At 34.8% G+C, this 19818-nt stretch overlaps 1 protein-coding gene across 5 annotated transcripts in view; it reads right to left on the bottom strand.

Annotated features, from left to right (window-relative positions):
* The window catches only part of LOC134541651 (protein phosphatase methylesterase 1), a 148538-nt gene that overhangs the window by 30676 nt on the left and 98044 nt on the right, over positions 1-19818 (bottom strand). For 2 of the 5 annotated variants that reach the window (XM_063385235.1, XM_063385237.1), the window contains exon 7: positions 10346-10526. In XM_063385235.1, coding sequence (XP_063241305.1) covers positions 10346-10526 — 181 coding nt within the window. Of the gene's footprint in view, positions 1-4822; positions 10527-19818 lie in introns of all 5 variants that reach the window. The other 3 variants (XR_010076673.1, XR_010076671.1, XR_010076672.1) reach the window with 3 other exon arrangements.

The following is a 19818-nucleotide window of genomic DNA, read 5'->3' as shown; positions in this document are numbered from 1 at the left end:
TCAAGGCCTTGGTCACGAGGCCTCGTACTATTGGGATTTTTCCCTTGATATAAGTCTGCAGCAATGCAATATCCAGAGCTCTGTGCCATAACCCAAGCCTTGAAGCCAAATCGTACAGGTTTCAAACACAAAAATTGTTTGCACCCATGTCTACTGAAATAAGGGATCAGAGCCTCACCAACAGAAATATTCTTACAATTGGGGGCATTTGCAATAAATTTTCTATTGAGCAAATCCAGTAGGGGTCTTATTTTACCCAGCTTATCCCTACCATCAAGTTTCTCATTGTTGCAAAAGTGTAAGAACTTTGTGATTTCCTCAAATCTATTCCTACGCATTGCATTCGAAACAAGGATGTTCCGCACACAATCTGCAGTCTCCCAAAACATTTTTTTTACGTGGAAGAGGGACGTATCCACTGAGGTAAAGAATGCCAAGGAAAACATACATTTCTTCAATGGACAAAGTATAGCTTGGACTATTATTCTGGGTGGCATATAATACAGAATGTTTCACTATTTCACCAACAATTTCATCTGTCAAAAACATGCAAAAAAAATCTACAGGATGATTTTCTGTTGTCAGATATGCAGCATCAAAGTGAGTTATTTTTGGCATAACTGACACTGTTGGGGCTGCAGGTAAGTCTCCCTTACTCCACATGAAATGAACAGGTGGCATCTCTTTCTTGCTGCAGGTCCTCATCTGAATTGTCATTTAGCTCGTCGGCATCTGACTGCATAGGTGAATCTTCTGTTTCGTTGTCATCTGCAGTGTAGATTTCAGCCATGGCGCTCAGTTGTTTAGGTGGTAGAACATCAGGGTTGTTGCAGCTTTCATCTGCAGAATCTTCATCGGATGCTCCATCCCCCGGGGGGGAAATGGTGACATCAGCAGACCCATGACCAATGAACAATTCGTCATCATCAGGAAGGTTTTCAAAGTAGCCCAGAGCTTCTGCAAGGAAAAGTAACTCCATCCTGAAAAAAAAAAAAGTATATAAAATATAAGTTAAAAGTACGCATTCTTGTTTTTTTTATCCCAAACATAATTATAATAATACTAATATCCTTCCCTTTAGAATAAAATTGCAATAATTAGGTAAAAAATAATATAATTTCTTGAAATGTTTTGTTCCCTTTTATTGGCCACATGTGCATAAGAGTGATTAACCAGGTATTAATAAGTCCTTAAAATTTGTTATTTGTTTGGATAGCAAAATGAAAGAGTTATTTTAGATGTACTGTTATTACATCAGTATCAGCGCACATGTCTGAGCTCAGGCCCAAGAGGCACTTTGATGCCTACTTTGTGTTCAGTACGCCACAAAATCAATGATGTAAAATTAAAAATTGTAGTTTACTTGCACTCCTGGTACTCTACTCTTAATTTTAAAATACAAACATTTCAGAATAATTACATTTACATAACCAATACTTACCGTTTCCGTGGTGTGCGTGCTGGCTTGGAAAACATGTTGTATACTAAGTGTTTCCAACAGGCAAACAGAGATAGCGCAGGTGGAGTACATGCTAGAACTTGTAGTGCCAACCTTTCTCACTCACAAGGCACGGCAGATAGTTTAAAATCGATACAAACATAGTTGCGATTTTTTAAAAGAGAGGGCATCAAAATGCCTGTTGGTACTTAATGGGTTAAAGTTATCCATTTAATAAAAAAAATATGTGAAGCTATACTTGGTTTTGATTTATTACATTTTACCATTTATAAATTAAAAGTTACTAAAAATATTAAAATTTTGGATGCATAAATTTTGTAACAGAAAAATATTTTACAGCACAATGGTTACAAAGTTGTATGTATACTTAAATTTAAGCTGTACCATTATTAACCAGGCTTTATGCCGTGCAAGGAAACATTTTTTAGAGAAAGTAATTCGAACATGAAAAAATGTCTATTTCAAAAATTTAAACTAACCTTGGATGAAGGATGGGATTAGTTTTTTTCAAAATCAGAAATACACAGAAATATTCCTCTTACTGTGAACGTTAGCTGTAGAAAATTTCACCACGAAGTTCCAACAACCCACTATAAAGGGTAATGGATGTTATTTTCAAAAATATTATGTAGACAGTGACATTTCTTTTGTTTTGATGGTAAAAATTAAAATTTTTCAATCAAAATAAAAAATTAAAATTTCATGTGCATCAGAATGCATAAACACTGTCACTTTAAAACTTGTCAGCTCGTTGCCTTGCATTATCCACATTTTTGGCATTTTTTATGTAGAGCAATAAACATTAAGACTGGAAACATTGATAAAATTGTTATTTACATGGCCTGTGTTAAAACTGGCAGTTCTGCCACATCCCTTTTCAAGGATATTTGGTAGTGTTATATCAGTCATCAAAGGGAGTATAAAAAAAACAGCGGTCAAAACAGGCACAAGTAAGGCAGCTTAGATGTAGAGAGTGTAGTTCCTCAACTAAGCTCGTCCAGTCCTCTGCCGACATTTCAAAAGCCGTAAAGAAAAACAGTATTCAAAACTGTCATAATTAACGCAGTTTAGACACAGAGAGCGTGTAGTTGTTCAACTAAGCTGTTCCAGCTCTCGGCTTAGCATGTGATGATCGGTGTGTTGGGAGAAGCACATGTAAACATATTTTATTCGTGTAGAAATACGTGAAAAAGTCAGGAAAAACTAGAAAATCATACTTTAACGTCAAAACATCACAATTCACATTATTTTTGGAGTTTATCACGATCATGATATTCTCAGGTCCCTATATGTACATTGTTTTGGCAAGTGTCCCGGCAAGGTGCCAGTGTCACTCGAGGTGAGTCATAGCAACTAGTCTTCTGTGATGGTGTGAGGTGACCACGCCTTTAATTATAATTGTCTGGTACTGACCCTTTGTCTAAATTGTTGTTTTGCCATTACCATCCAAATTTTTATTTGATTAATCTTGTCTGGCTGCAAGCCCCTGTTTTAATGTCTGCCGTGTTTATCCTACGAGCCTCTCGCTGGATTCATCTGGTAATTTGGTCAGGTCTGGAAGCCTTATGAATTGGCACATATGTTACATAACTTTAGCAGAGTAATTTCTTGCTTGAGTTTCTCCCTGAGTGTCAAGCAGCACTATATTTCATCTGTGTGAATAATGCTTTATGAAGTTGATTATTATTAATGTAATAAATTTTAACTTCTGTATACCCTTATAGTTTTGATACAATTTAAACTTACATGTATGTTGACTTCATGTTAAGCACATCGTCTTTTGGTCATTGAAATTTGCATGTCTTGTCACGTAATGTTGGCTGACTAAGTACATTGCAAATTCATACACTGATGCAAATTGCACTGAAATATTGGATAATATAGGTAATATGCTTCGCTTCAAAGTCTGGGATATGAATAAATTGTTGGTTGTTGTTAATCTTACTAGGTTCATCATTATTACTAACGAAAACATATTTCACCAAGTAAACTCCTTTTTTTGCCTCCTTGTACCACAATGTTACAATGCTCTTTCTCTATATAACATAATAATTGGTCCCTTTTGGGGACTAGAAAATTGCCTAGAAGTCATGTTGGGTATAAAACCACATTCACTATCTAAATCTTGCCAGAGGTGAGCATGAGAATTGCACAAACAATTTAGTACATCCCTACAAACAGGCTGGATGTATTGGTGGATCGGAAGGTGAAGCAAATAAATAATAACTCCAAGTTTTCCGGTTACTAAAAAGAGTATTTACTATAAAAGAAAATGTTATATCTTTTGTATCAAAATTACTTTTAGTACCACCGAGTTAATATACCGTAAGACAAAATAATTTTGTTCAGTTAAATTGAAAACTAACAACCTTAACCAGTAGTTACAATGAAGTTTCCTGGCCGGGAGATTAGAATAACATGTAAAGCTTATACAATCATTATATGTAGCAGTAATCACAAAGGTTACGGTACATTTAGTAAATGATACACTGAATATGCAGACAGAATCTTCATTTTAGATATTAAGGAGTTAAGAGTCCAGAAACAAAGTTTGCAGGGGTAATTAATGTATGTACATATATTACTATAGTTGGTATAGTACATTTTATCTTCATTCACTGGTCGCTAGCTGTGGCAAAATAAAATAATGTGATAACTCCTCTACCGTACTTCTGGGATGGGGCCGATCGTTCCACTTATTGGCAGTTATCACAAGAAGAATTTTGGAGGAGGAACTCGAAGTAGTACTCAAAGGGCTGATAAAAGAGGTAACTTCAACCCACTGTAAATAAACGGTCAACAGTGGTCAGAAAGTAAATAAAAAAAAAACTGGCAATTTAAAAAGTTGCAAAAGGGGAAGGAAAGAATAAAGGCATAGTCTCACTCACCCTTTTGGTGAGGTTACTCTTGAGGTCACCGCATAACGAGGTGAGAAAACACTCGCGAGCACCACAGACCAAGTACCACTGTGCCGTTGCACTTTGTAATGTTGCATGTACTCAACCTGTTGTCATGTTATTTTTTTTTTTTTTTAAATTTTTTTTGCAAACTGGACATCAAGTAGGCTCATTTTTGTGAATTTTGAAAATAATTTCTTTGTTATGTAAGTTTTGTATTTTAATAATACCTATCTAAATGTTAATTGGGAGAAATGTGAAACCTATTTTTTAATCTAAAGTGAAGTGATATTTTTTTTAACAAAAGACATTAATTTATAAGAACATTAATTTAAAGGACTTTATAAACAAAATAAGAATTTGTTTTAAACACTAAAATTTAATTACCTTAATCTTTTTCATTTACTTGAGATGTATTAGTGATAATTTTGGAAATAAACCTGTATTGTTTACTTTTTTTGCTCACCAAGTTCGACGTCTTGTGTCAATATCTATGGTGTAGCTTCTTAAGGAGATGATCTATTTGCCTCCTCCTTCTTCCTAATCGGTCAGCCATTATGTAATCATCTACTATAACTTCTTGTGTTTTAATCCGCTGGATTATGCAGTAAATTGACTGCCGCCTACCGCCTTTTGGGATGAGTTTTCTTTCATGATTCCCCTGAAATCATGTTAGTTATTTATTTTTGGCCGATGTCTTAATATTGGTGATTTTTTGTTAATTCTTTTAGCGGTCCTTGTGAGTGGCGTGAGACATCCGGGCCATGCTTGAGGTAGTCCAATAAGTACGGGACGGGAGTGAGCCTTGTCTCCTCCGCTTTTGGCACCAGGATGCAGCCTTCTATATAAGGAAAGTTTTTCTTTTCATCTTTCGGCTTCAGCATGTTTCGGCTTGAAGTTTAATCTGCTTTCGGCATCATCGGCTCAATAACGTAAAATATAAATCAAGTGAAAGGAACTTTCAGTCGCTTCATTAATAAATAATAATAATTAGTGATGGGTCGAGACTCGAAAAATCGAGCGAGTCGAGTCGAGCCGGCGAAACTAAACTCGACTCGAAAACCGAGTTGAATAAGATCGTGTCCTCGAGTCTCGTCAAAGTTTAGTTTTTGGCTCGACCATAATGTTGCACAATTTCCAATAGTGAAGGTAGGTACTTATCCGAAATCATGCACTTTAAAATAAAATGTATTATTTAGGCCTACCTAGTGGAAAACCTCTGATCCAACACTGAAAACTTTGAAAACGAAGTCGGAAGATTATTTATTTTCGATCGTGTGTAACCGCAAACAGTGTATCCCATCCTTCAATATGCACTTAATATTTATAACTGCAACAAAATACCTTTATTTAACTATAACGGAATTTTAAAAATGTTCTCTAGATTCAGTCATGAACAAGACCACGTTAATATTTGGGCAGCTTTGTAAGTAAATAATATTTACTACTAAACACTAGATAGCCGCCATTTTAACTCCGGGCCAATGGCCTACGTAAGTCATCATACAGCCAGGGAATGTTGCCACTTTGGCAAATTGATATCAACAATAATTGAAATCTCCAACCAGTTTTCCATGGCCGAACGGAAAATTGAGGCTGCTGAAGTTTATGTTTACACTTTGCGTCGCCGGCGTCGTATTAATCATAAACGGTTTAGTATTAGTGGAATATATATGATTGTACGGCCTGGGACGTCAAAAAGTGACGAATAGAAATCAAAAGCAGAGATTTGGGAATTTTTTGAAAAATTTGATCATCAGACAGCTAAATGCAAGTGCTGCAAAAAAAATACAAGACTCAGTCATCATCAAATTCACGTCTGATTCGTCACTTGGATGTGCATTTTCACTTAAAGCGTCAGTATGAAGATTAAAAAAAAATACAAAAATCAAAATTTGTAGGGAAACCTTCAATAATTCAAAGTTTTCATATTTAATTACATATATTATATTGAGAAATATTTAACTTATATTTATTTCGCTCATCATTCTGCCACTTGAACCTCGCTAAGTTTGACTCATCTCAACAAATTTCCATGAGTTCGGCTCGAGTTCGACTCGAAGACAAATTTCTATGAGTTCGACTCGAGCTCGACTCGAAGATAAATTTCTTTGTTTAACTCGAACTCGACTCGATGCTGAAATAAGGTGACTCGACCCATCACTAATAATAATACTATGAATCTTTTTAGTTATTAACCTCAAAATTTTTTGTATTCTTGTGTATTTGCCACTGGTGTAACCAGCCATGTGCTTATTGTCTTAATATATTTTTTTTTATAGTACGGGGCCCCAAGCTTGTAAGTTTAATAATTTATTGTGTTGAAACATTGCATACTCATTATCTTTGTAACATAAGTATGTGCATCATGATAATATTATTTTATTTAAAAAAGAAAAAAGAATTTAAATAAGAATAAAATGGCCTGAACCGAAATTTAAGATTATTATTTCTTGTAAAATCAGTTCCTTTTTTTGTAATTTAATTTAATAAATATTTGTGGTATTCTGTTTGTTGTAAGAGCCAAGTGATGAGTCAGTCGGCATTTTCTCTGTTCTTGCATACCTCTACACACAAAGCAGTGCCATTGAACCTAAGGTCCCGGAGTCTTCCGTCGTGTTTTGCCTTGGTGAGGTTTAGCAAACCGAACCAAGAGTAAATAAACGGCACACCACTGCACTAAATTTTAACACTCAAAGAACTAAAAGTAGAAACTTTAGTTTCTCTTAGGAAATAATTCCCTCGACCACCGAGACTACATTTCCTATAAAAGTCATTGTGGGTGGAAACTGCAGTCACGGTGGGAATTGGGCTCACTTGACTGTTGGCGTGCTGGGACGGCAGGGAACCTGAATCCGAAGCATGACCGAATTTGCTCACCTTAGGCGAACTCTGAGAAAGAAGGTGCACTCAGATGCAGCTAAGTGAAGCACTTGGGGTCGTGGAGGCGGCAGTAATTTCCGGGGGTCTTCGTACACTGGCCCCACAAAGGGTTACTAAAATATTTGTTCTGGTGCTGGTAAAGCCATGGGGGGACCAGTGGGGAAAAGTTTAAATAAGCATGTACAATGAGAAGAATAAATTTAAATTAACACTCAAAAATTACAAATTAAACTAAGGACTGAAGTATCTGTGCCCAAAAATCTTACTTTTCAGTACAAAAACAAGGTTACTGTTTTGTGTTTCTTGCTTTATGCCAGGGTTTGGATCATACTGGGCGCAAGTACCTCCCAGCACACTTCAACAGCAATAACCAAAAAGACAGATAAATCCGAGGAAAATGTGTGTTGTCCTTGTCAATGACCTGGACTATTTGTGATGGACAGATAGAACCGAGAGAAGGACATGTCTGGCTATGTTCTGGACCTGGATTATAATGCACCCACCAAAAAGACAGACAGACCTGAAACAAGGGCGTTGCTGTTCCTGTCCTGAACGTGGACTATCAGTGCACCCATCGATGGTTTCGATGGCTAGACATACGGAAATAAATTATAGTCTTCACAAAAAAATTCTTTAATTTCTCACACCCTATAAATAAAATAAAAGGATTTTGCTCTGACCGCTAGCTAAAAGTACCACTCAATGTTTACATTTTCTTTGGCAATTGGTGATATTGCACATATCCTTCTAAAGTATTTATTTATCTGAAAATTTCTGTATTACTACCAAATCAGCTTACATATCTACAATTAACTGCTTCACAATCACAATACTAAAAATTTTCATTGAAACTATATACAGTAGAACCCCTGTCATACACTTTTCAACGGAGGGCACAAAAATGGTGTATGATGCGGGAAAGTGTATGAAAAGGGAATGGCAATAATATTTTTTTTTTTCAATCTAGCATACCAGCACAATGTCAGATTAAACTTAAATACATAATGTGTAAATAATTGCATAATGAAAGATATGAATTCATTATATATACATATAATAAAACCACCAGAAATGTAAAATACAGTCCATAATCAAGTAAAGCTGACATGAGAAACAGTGGCCTTACAAAATGTTATGAAGTCCTTTCTTGGAAGGGGGGAAAAGTCACCAAGCCTAAATTAGAAATTTAAAAAATTAGGCTATTGCAAATAGAAAATCAGATATTTTTGCTTGTTTGTTTCATTTTACAAACAACTTTATGCAACAGAACAATTTTCAATAAAATTTTAACTTGAGAAACGTAAATTACAAAACAATCCGTTCGTAAGAAAACAATAACAAACGGGTATATTCAGTTCAAAGATTACTGAATGCACAAAATATGAGATCCGTGCATTGGTAAAGCACGTGCACCATTTTCATCATTGCTAGTTTGCGCCACTAGTCTCGCTCGGTGCTGGCCATAGATGCTACTAGCGAAGTGCACAGTCTTCCTGATACTACCCATATCTATGGTGTGATAAAGTTATTTTCTTACTTTTGCAAAGGTAAACAATGAACGTTTTTCAAAATAAAAGCATTAAAACGTAGTTTATCAGGAGGAATATAACAAAAAAAAATTGAGAATTTTAGGGCTTTTCCGCTTTGTAAAAACGTATGAAACGGGAAATTAACGGTTTTTTAAGTGTATGTTCCGGGAAAGTAAACCATTGTAAATATAGTACTTTCGGCGGGACCAAAATTAATCGGCGTATGACACGGGAAAATGTATGAAACGGGAATGTATCATCGAGGTTCTACTGTACATGTTTAGTAATACAACAAAATCACTAACTGAATTAAAGCGGTGCCTAACGTCCTGCATTAAAAAACTTTTAAGGGCTGGATTCATAGTCGAAGGCTTGTTTGGTGAATAAGTAATACTTTATAAAGTAGTGCTTATTCTTCAAGTAGTACTTATTCCAGCAATGAATTCATAAACCTATTCTTGACAAAGTAATACTTGAACAAGCACTACTTATATTGGCCATGCTGTACTTGATGAAGTATCTCAAAAAGTAAAGGACGAATTTTGTGTCAACGTAACGCAAGCAAATATACTGCTGTAAATACATAGTTTACCTGTTTGAAAATAAAAATGCTCACTTTTCAAACCATATATGTGATTAAAATAATGAAGTTAATACGTAAGATGATATTTATAATTTATTTGATAGTGAACTTGAATAATATAAATATGAACATGTATTAAAAACAAATTTACAACTACATAAATATGTTTTGAATGTTTGTGTTCTTAAATTGTGTTGGCGGTCTTGTGTCTGTGATCTATAAGCGGGTGAAGTTAACCACGTGGTAGCGAAACAACACGCTAGCTGCAGAAGAGGTTATGTACGTAGCCTGTATTGTTTACAAAACTAAGCGGCAACAATTTGTTTCGTTTCTTTTCCCCTAATTGAATTTGTTTACTCTCTCAATTTTAATTAAATATATGGAAAAATTAACGGGAATTAATACTTTACATAACCTATTTCTTACAACAAACAAATCCGTACCAGTACTTGAGTCACCTAGATAGCCGACTTCATGAAGTATTACTTATATCAATGAATAAGCATGGCTTATTTGATTACGAATACTTGCGAAAAAAGGCAAACTTATTTCATGACTGTGAATTCTATTGAGCAGTACTTATTTGACGCAGTGCTTCGTGAAGTATTACTTGAAGTAGTCCTAATAAGCAGTGCTCTTTTTGTTCGCTATGAATTTAATGCCACACTTAAGCATGCATATGAGCAGTACTTTTTTCAAGTATTGCTTATGTCACCACTATGAATTCCGCCCTTAATGTACCTGAAAATCTTGACAAATTTTAATTTTGGTTGCACAGTTCCATTACAATATTTACATTGAAAAAGAGATACACGAAGATTTCTAACATTCTCAATTCTCGCAGATATAAATTACGGCCTTTTATCAAGAAGATTTGGGAATTTCGTACGTTTCAGATCGGTGAATTCTGGTACCGCTCATACAGCTCACGCAAAGAGAAAAGTGATAAATCACAAAATGGCTCCGATCAAGACTGGTAAATGACCCAAATAACCTTGCATCTGGCCGACGGTGAGGTCGCGGTCCAGCCGGTCCACGCCCGCCAGCAGCAGCATCTTGGGCACGCAGCAGCCGAGGAACCGCGACGACAGGCCTCGGAACCAGCCGGGCCAGTACGGCTCTGTCCGCCCCAGATCTATTCTCCAAGTGTACTTGCGAGCCACCAAGTTGTCCGACTGCAATCACACACCAACAATACCATCTTGTCATGGGTTTTATGACTCGATGATGTAAGTTGAATTGGCACCATTGTTGGTCTCTAATAGCCTTTTCTGCTTGTTCAGCAATGCAATAGCATCGGTCCAACATTAATATTAAAGTAATAAACTGTCATGAAAGATTGCGTCTAACATTATTCATTTGAACATACTGTGCTACAAATAAGTTTTCTTGGCACAATTAATTTTTTTTTTATTAAGTACTACATACATTGTAAAGAACATCAAGTTATGGTTTTACTGGGTTCCAAATTTAAAACTTATTGATTATTGAATTTGGTGTGGTCCTTTCAACTTAAGATCGTTTAGCACTAGTTTCACGGCATGCCACGCTTATCCAACGCTATATAAGCTGTTTTTCAGATATACTCTGCCTAGCTGCATGTATGGCATCATTTCCTCTTGCAGGCGTTGTGCCTCTAGACACATTCCAAGCCGGGCTTCTCTGACTAGCTGCAAATATGGCATCACGTTCCCCGTGCAGGCATTTCCCTCAGACACACCCCCATGCCCTAAGCCGTCGTTTCTTGGCACACTCGTGTAAAACACCAGCGACATGGCCTGATGCCAGCTATTGCTACTCCTTGAAATGTCGTAGCAAAATTTGCAGCCCCATGCAGCCCCCTCTGATCTGATTCTCTTCTATGGCTTTGCTGTGCCACGACACCTGTTGGTCAATCTAAGTACAAATCACCACCCCTCCTTTTTTTCCCTGGATGTACGCTCTGCAGCCCATACCTGTACACTCTGTGAAGTCATTTGGCAGCCCTATGTTTCTATTTTATTTTGTAGGTGCTATCTTCAGGCCTTTTGTCCAACTACTACCTACCCCTCTTATTTTCTTCCACCCCTGCGTGAACCTTCAACTATGTGTGTTTTCCCACCCCTCGTTACCAGTAATGTGTCAGCATGCATGCATGCATCGCTGTTTACTTTACAATGCCGTTTTCTACAGCCAGACTTGTATTTGCAATTGATCACTACACGTAATCAACATAAATTGGGAATAAATTACCCTCATTTCTTGATAATGTAGTGTCATAGTGTTTCTCCTCTGGTGTGTGTCTGTCTTCCTGGATTTCTGCATCAAGCTCTCTATGCTGTAGTCAGCTTCCTCCTCACCGGCGGTAGTGCAAACCACCGGCCATGTGCGTACCTTTTAATAGTGTTCTCACGTCATTTTGACTCTTGTTAGTCTCTGCATAGTGGGTTCAAGTACCTCCCGCAAGGACTTCCCCAAACTGCTGTTGCCTGGAGCTTTGTGGCGACGCCTGTCCTCCCCCCACATGCAGCCCATATGGGGCAGACAAGTCATAACACAAGTGTCACTTAAGTAAACCTGCTCCTTCGAACCGACGTGAATGGACTCTCTCGAAAGAAGTATCTCTATGTTTAATTCAAAACAAAAATCTAAATGGAAACTCACCTTATTTTCTATAAAATATTTATTTATCTGCTCTAAGGTTATTGCTACAAGCATGTCAATTTATAATTTAATAAATAATTTTAGTCAGCTGGTATTAATAATTGTCAAGATAGTTAAACAAGGAGATAGATTTATTGGAAAAATTTAATTCAAATTTGAACACTTGAATGTTCTTCAGACCACCATATCATTTGGGCATTAAAAACTGTAGACATACCTCATTGCTGAGCTTTTTAATTTCTTAAATATGTAAATGTCCTCTTAGATTTCTTTGTACCATACTGATGGTACATTATGAAAGACAATTTTTTTTTTAATTATTTTGTTTATGTAAGCGATCCACACCAAGCTTTATGAAGGTTTGTTAAGCTGCATATGCAAAACTACCTAAGAATCTGCAGCTTTGCACGTGCAATTTCACAGTATTACTGATATTTTACCATTGTAAGAAAAGTACATTATTATTTTGAAAATTTTTAATAAAGAAATTGACACAATAAATTGTCAGGCATATAAACAACTAGCTGCCCGACCCAGCTTCGCACGACTATACTAATGGAAAAAAAAAAAGCCACATCTCCCATTTACAGTAATGGAAAATAAAAAAAATTCAGTGAAAATTTATTACAATGCTGTATAATGTACCGGAGAGAAAATGAATAGCACCGAAGGTTTCCCGGCTCGTGCACGCAACGTACAACTGATGTACCCGTACTTCGCTACGGCAGTCTACAGGCAGATCACTCTTGCGCCGCTCATTATACATGCCCCTCCTTGTGGGTACGCCACTGCCGCGCGATGCCCGTTGCCATGGAGATGCAGAAGGCATGAACAATGCAAAATCCTGTTCTCATGCAGACAAAGTACCCACTGTTGCCTGGTTTTAACCACCGATGGGATCTAATTTTCGGAAAATGTCATCCTGCGTAACATAAGGAACATTACTGTGAAGTTTCAAGTCTGTAAAATATATATACTTGAAAAAAAGGGCAATAAAAAAACAAATTACACACAGAGAGAGGAAAAAAAAACAATAGTTTAGGTTTGCGATTTAAAGTGATAAAAAGTATTTAAATATTAAATTGAACTCTTACTGATTGCTTCGTTGTTAATATCACACGGATGTTTTTTACTTGTATGGGAAAATTAAGAATGATACGGCATCTAGTGCGTGGCAACAATGTTAATAGGCAATAGGAAATAAACTTCTATGTGCCTGCGGCATTTTTAACACACACTTCGTACGTGTACTGCATGTTGTATCTAACCCCCTCCAACGCATTTTATTCTAAATTGGACTTTTAGTAAGGATCCCTAATGTTATTGATAATATAATACAGACTATAGCCTTCCACAATAAATGTACTATCCAACACTGAAAGAATTTTTCAAATCGGACCAGTGGTTCCTGAGATTAGAACGTTCAAACAAACAAACTCTTCAGCTTTATAATATTAGTATTGATTTAATTCAAAACATAACCATTTAAGAATGATTTTTTTAAGTGGTTATGGGTAAGCCTTTTTAATATTTAGTAAAGATTAAGTATCTGTTTTTATAGCCATACTAGCTGCAGTACCCGGCTTTGCCCGGGCTGAACACCGGGTGATATATTGTCCGCGAGTTACAGCAAAATGGATAGCGATATGTCCAGTGTGGTGGACATTAATAAATGACACATAATTACTGTTTGTGTATCTGTGACCTATGGTTTTCTGTTTACCCATGGCGATCGGTTGAAAGGTTTAGAAGTTGATGTGCTACAGCGCCATCTAGCGGCGAGTTACAAAAAAAAATGGTTAGCATAAAAACATTCTCCATGATAAAAACACTTCGATGTGCCAACTTTCATGGCGATCGGTCAAACGGTGTAAGAGTTTATCGACGTCATACATGCCAACATCCAATTATATATATATTCACATATTTCGAAATTTTGTGACTTTCACTTTTGCGGAAAGTGGATGTTGAGGACCTCGAATGGTTTGGAACACTCCATCTCGAAAGAATAGATATTTGAAATTCCTGAAATTGTCGAAATTTTGGGGCTTTGTTCCCAGAGGGGGGCGGGAGGTTTGAGGACCCTGAATGGCTCGATAACACTTAAAATCGAAAGAGATAGATTTTTTTTATTTTTTTTTAAACTTTCGAAATTTTGGGGCTTTAACCACTTGGGGGGGGGGGAGGGGGTTATGTTGAGGACCCCGAATGGCTCGGAAACACTCCAAATCGAAAGAGATATAAAGGAATATAAGAATGTAGGCATTTAATGTACTCCTATCTACCATAATAACAATATTGACAAATAGAAAGCTTATTACCTACCTATGAATAATTATCTAAATAAATTAATAAATAACTGTATGTTTAAGAATTTACGTACATACATAATATTAAACTTCAAACTAGTGGTGCACCGATATGACTTTACCGATTACCGATTCAATTACCGATTATGAGAGCAATAATTGGCAGATACCGATTCAGTTACCGATTATAATGAAGAAATTTTTTTTAAGTGTAATAATGCACACAAAAATTTTTATTCCCATGTGAATTTAATAACAAGATTAGGTAAAATTGAGAATACAGTTATAATAACAGTATAAAAATATATAAAATACACTATTAAGTCATTGCAAAGTGTAAATTAAATTAACTTCTATTTAAATATTTGTTATTGTAAACAACTTGAACTACAGTCTAATAATTGTAATCAACTTGAACTACAGTCTAATAATTGTAATTTACAATGGGTAAGTTTTTGTTGCGGAAAACTAGCATTATTATCGACTATCACATAAGGTTGCATCAAGAAATTACCGTTTAATAATGTAAACATGCTGCTTTATTTTGTTCACTTGAGTTTATAGAAAAATGTTTCCACACTTCATTTTTTTTTCCTCCCTACTCGCCATCTCACTACAATTATATAAAAATGACTAAAAACTAATTCTAGCACATGTGATTTTATTTATGTTGACTGAATATATAAAATTATAAATACTTTTTCACTTTTCACGTCACATACAAATAACACAACAACGGATAATGTTACCAAAGACGCACATAACGAGTTGGTAAAATGTAGTGATAAACTCAAGAAGGTATCGGGACCACGATTTTTAACCGCTACTACGACTCAAAAAGATCGATTGTCATAGAATCCACTGCAACTGTTTGTGGTATTTTGATTGCGTGACATCTATTGTACGTCTCTGGCTATAGGTAATGAACAAGGCCACTAAACAAAAGACAGAACAAAAGACGAAACGTAAATAAACGTGTAGAAAAAATGTATTTTTTATTGTTAGAGGCAATGAGATTAATTAAACTTAACGAAATATCTGTAATCTTGATATGACGGAGTTAGATGAATTTTGTAATATATACAAATATTACCATATTTCGTCTTAAAATGTGTAACGAAATATTACACGGTAAAAACCTACTTAATTACGCCGGGACGTAAATAATCGGCAAAGTAATCGTTAAGATAATCGCCGATTACGATTAATCGGTAAGTACCCATTATCGCCGATTACGATTCATCGGTATCCGCATCGGTGCACCACTACTTCAAACTATACACACCAAAAAAAACTAAGGATATTTGTGAAACTATATTTATTTGTCATAATGTTTAAAACATTTGTAGGTTTCTTTATATGTAAAAAAATGGTGGCAATATTCCGCTTATCCAAAGGAGTATAGAAATTAATAGAGAGATCACTCCCTGTACACACCACAAATCTTTGAATTAAGTATAAAAAAAACATAGTCCAAAATGAAACAAAAAGTTTAAAAAACAACTAATTTGACAAAAAAATTATACAACTGGAATGACAATGTTAACATCCGCCTGAAATTTAATATAAGTAGGTAGGTAAGAATATATATATAAGAAATTAAATGAAATCAAAACATACATAAATAAAATTATCTCACACTCAACCAAACATAATGTTTAATATAGAAATAAAGGAAGATGGCAATTACACGTAACAATTCTAATTAATAAAAAAAATCAGCTCTCCTGAAATAGTAAAATTCAAACTTTTCAACAATATATTACATAATTGATAAATATTTATGGACATCGGTCTCAGCAGCCCTAAGACTCTTGACGCTCAGCAGATAAATTATAAACACTAAACCAAACTCCTTGCAAATAAATATGTACTGTAAAAAAATAACAATATTGACAAATAGAAAATATTAGTAGGCCCTACCAACCTATGAATAAATTTCGAAGAAATTTATAAGTTTAAGAATTTATGTACCTACATAATATTAAACTTGAAACTATCCACACAATAAAAACCTAAGAATGTTAGTGAAACTAATTTTTTTTATTTGTCATAATACCTAAAATACGTATGTTTCCAAAATGAAACAAAGTATAAAAAATGACCAATATGACAAATAAAAATTGTACAACTCGAATGACATTGAAAACATACACGTGAAATTTAAAAGAATTATGAGTGCCCTAGGTAGGGAAAAAAAATATATATAGAAGAAATTAAATTTAAAAAAATGGGTGCGTGTGAGAAGTTATACTTCTTTGGCATCATTAAATAGTTTTTAATTGCATGCAAAAGTATTGCGTGGAGTCCCTCTGCGTGGAAGAAGTGAAACTTCGTAATGTGGAAATGAAAATAGGAAGGGGTAGAAATTGATTTTTAGTGAAATATGAAATCATATTGTATCAAATCAAACTAAAAAAATAAAGGAAATAAATTTGTAACGATTCATAGATTGATTATCAGAGAGAGAGAGAGAGAGAGAGAGAGAGAGAGAGAGAGACCTATTGAATGTCTATAAAACTAACCTTTTTATGAGAGCAGATTTTCATGAAATAAATCATGAAATCAATCAACGATAAAAGCTGTTTATTTAATTAAGTGGACGGGTTCGCCCCAAGGAGAAAATAACGCGGCGAGACCTCGTGGACATAGAGAAATGACACACTCACTATTTATGTGTCTATGAAACATGATTTTTTTCTGCAATTTAAATTGTAATATACAAAAACCGTATTGAAAATTGAAACAAATATGGCGACACTACAAACTGTCAAGAGCTTTTTTTTTCTTACTCTCTACTTAGTTCCTTACAATAGCAAAACATAACGTAATGGCTTGAAAGCTATTGCTCGGCAGACATAGAGGAATAACACTAACAGTTTGTATATCTATGACACACATTACATAAAATTAAGATAAATTTTTTTTAACCCGTTTAAAATTAATTTTTTTAGACAAAAGATAGCCTATGTCCATCCCCAGGATATAATCTATCTCCTTGCCAAATTTCATTACGATCCGTTCAGCCGTTCAGCCGGGAAAAGGTAACTAACAAACAAACAGACAGACAGACAGACAGACAGACAGACAGACAGACAGACAGACAGAGTTACTTTCGCATTTATAATATTAGTAAGGATAAGGATAAGGATAAGGATTTGTGTGTTTGAGGATTAATAATTTTACCTTGATGAAATCACACCTCATTTTCTTTTCACGAGGTAGTCAATTAAAAAAAAAGTAAAACACGTGCCTAATTCGTTTTAATAAATAATATGCCATCTTTGACGCTTTCATTTATTTACGCTATGGCTATCCTTAAAATAATTAAATAATTTCACATTATTACCTACATAATATAGCAATATTAACTATCACACATTAGTGTCACTGAAAATAATATCCTGCAATGTTACCAAGTATTCATCAATTTCTGTAATGTGCAAAAGGGTGAATAATATATGAAAATAAATAAGCATAACTGGGAACTTTTACAATTCCCTAAACTATGATATACAATAATTTATTTACATTAACAAAAACTACACGAAGACAAGTAATAATACAGAATTTAAATAATAAGAATAAGGTTTCTGTGATGTGCCATTTTTCACCTTCAAAATTATTTTAAGATTTTTAAAACAATCACATATTTCTTTGCAGTGTAGAGTAAATGTATCAAATTTCTTTTTAAATGTATTTGTTGATTTTTAGCTATGCTTAGTATTACTTTAAATAAATTCCAAAATTTTCACCCCTCTCATCTTTTCCCACCTGGATGCCAATGTTAAAACTGAGGACTACATATTTAGTAAATATAGCAATGTCTGTTAAACAAATAAAACCAAACTCATTTCATTTTTATACAACAGATATAAAATCCAAAATATTTTAAACAACTTACATTTATATTGAATTAAAATTAAAAGTTAAATCAAAGCGCGAATGACCTGTCCATCACCTGGTGATGGGTGGAAGCCATCAGGTTCCAGAGCAGACAGCAAAACTGCGCTCCAGTGAATTCCTTTTTATTCCTTAACCTGAATAAACCTCTGCAGAAAAATCTTCCATGAAGATAATAAGATCAAAACTCTAGTTGAAAACTTCATTGACTGTAGCATACAAAAGCTTGTGCGTAGACTTGACAAATGCTTGGACAATGGCGGCAACTATGTCAAAATTAAGAAAGTGCAAATAATTTGTAATGGACATTTTAACAATTAAAACGATTTTTCAGTATGTAGCATTGTATCTTTATTTTTTGAAATGCTTCATATTTTACTGTGATATGACAGTAATAGCTGTGTGGTGAACAAATTTTGTAGATAAAATATTTTTTTACTTTATTTTTAAAAATAATATTTACCCTGTTATAATTTAATATGTGATACTTCGGAGAACATTGAATAAGAAAAGGTAGTTAAATGTATGTTTATTAATCATTGCTAATATCTTAAATGAAGTACAATTTCAGCAAGTAGTTAAACTGACCACCTTTTCACTCTTTTTGCATTTGAATACAGAAAAATGGTAATGGTAAAAACCATGCTATTAAAACATATGATGTAAATTATTATTCCTCAGGTTCTTACTTCCAGTTTAACTTGCTTAAATAGATTATTTATGACTACCATAACTATTGAATCCCAATTTTATTGCCTTTAGGATAGAATTTCCAAAAATGGTAAATTAAACCTAAGTAATTAATTATTTAAGTTATTCATGCTCAGTTTTTTTTACAGACAGCTTGATTTGCAATTGAGATATGATTTTTTTATGATAAAACTAAAACTTAAAAACCTTTTCATCCACTTAAATTTAAATACTGAAAGAAAAAAATAAGAAGAAAAAATTCATCACTCTACATGCTTGTTGTTGATTCTTAATTTATAGCCGTTAAATATATGTAGTAGATTTGGAAGTATGCACTTTTTTCTTGAAACCTACCTTACGCCTTTTACACCCCTTAGGGGTAGAATCTCGCTAAGTGGTTAACTAAAAATGAATTTTTTTATGTTTTTTTATTATTATTCTTCTAAATTAATTACCACTGTATTTCATACACAGTATCTTAAAATAAATCATCTGGGTGTCCCCATGCTACTCTAAGTTTAGGCCGCTAGCCTTTCCTCCACTGCGGGCTGTACAGCCTCAACAAACACCCCTCTCTCGCAGCAGATATAGTCTCCCTCGGCACCCGGTGACAACACGTCGTTCAGCCAACTGCCCGAGCCGGGCCGGCCGTTGCCTTAGACGGGCCCGATACTCTCGAGAGTATCGCTCATTAACTCCCATTTCTTCCCTTTTTCTCTTTATTCCTTCTCTCACAGCTACTTGTTCACACAGCATTTCTTCCCAGCTCTTTATCCTCTCTTCTTGGTTCCTCATCTCTTCTTTGCATCTCCCCATTGTTTTTTGACATGTTCATAATTTCTTGGCATTATTTCATCTCTCTTTTGTCTGTCTTTGACTCTCCTTGGTCTGTCTTCATCTCGTCTTGTTTAAACTTCACCAC

Source organism: Bacillus rossius, assembly GCF_032445375.1.
Source record: "Bacillus rossius redtenbacheri isolate Brsri chromosome 4 unlocalized genomic scaffold, Brsri_v3 Brsri_v3_scf4_1, whole genome shotgun sequence".
Classification (NCBI taxonomy): Eukaryota; Metazoa; Arthropoda; class Insecta; order Phasmatodea; family Bacillidae; genus Bacillus; species Bacillus rossius.
This window is presented reverse-complemented; position numbering and strand designations above follow the sequence as displayed.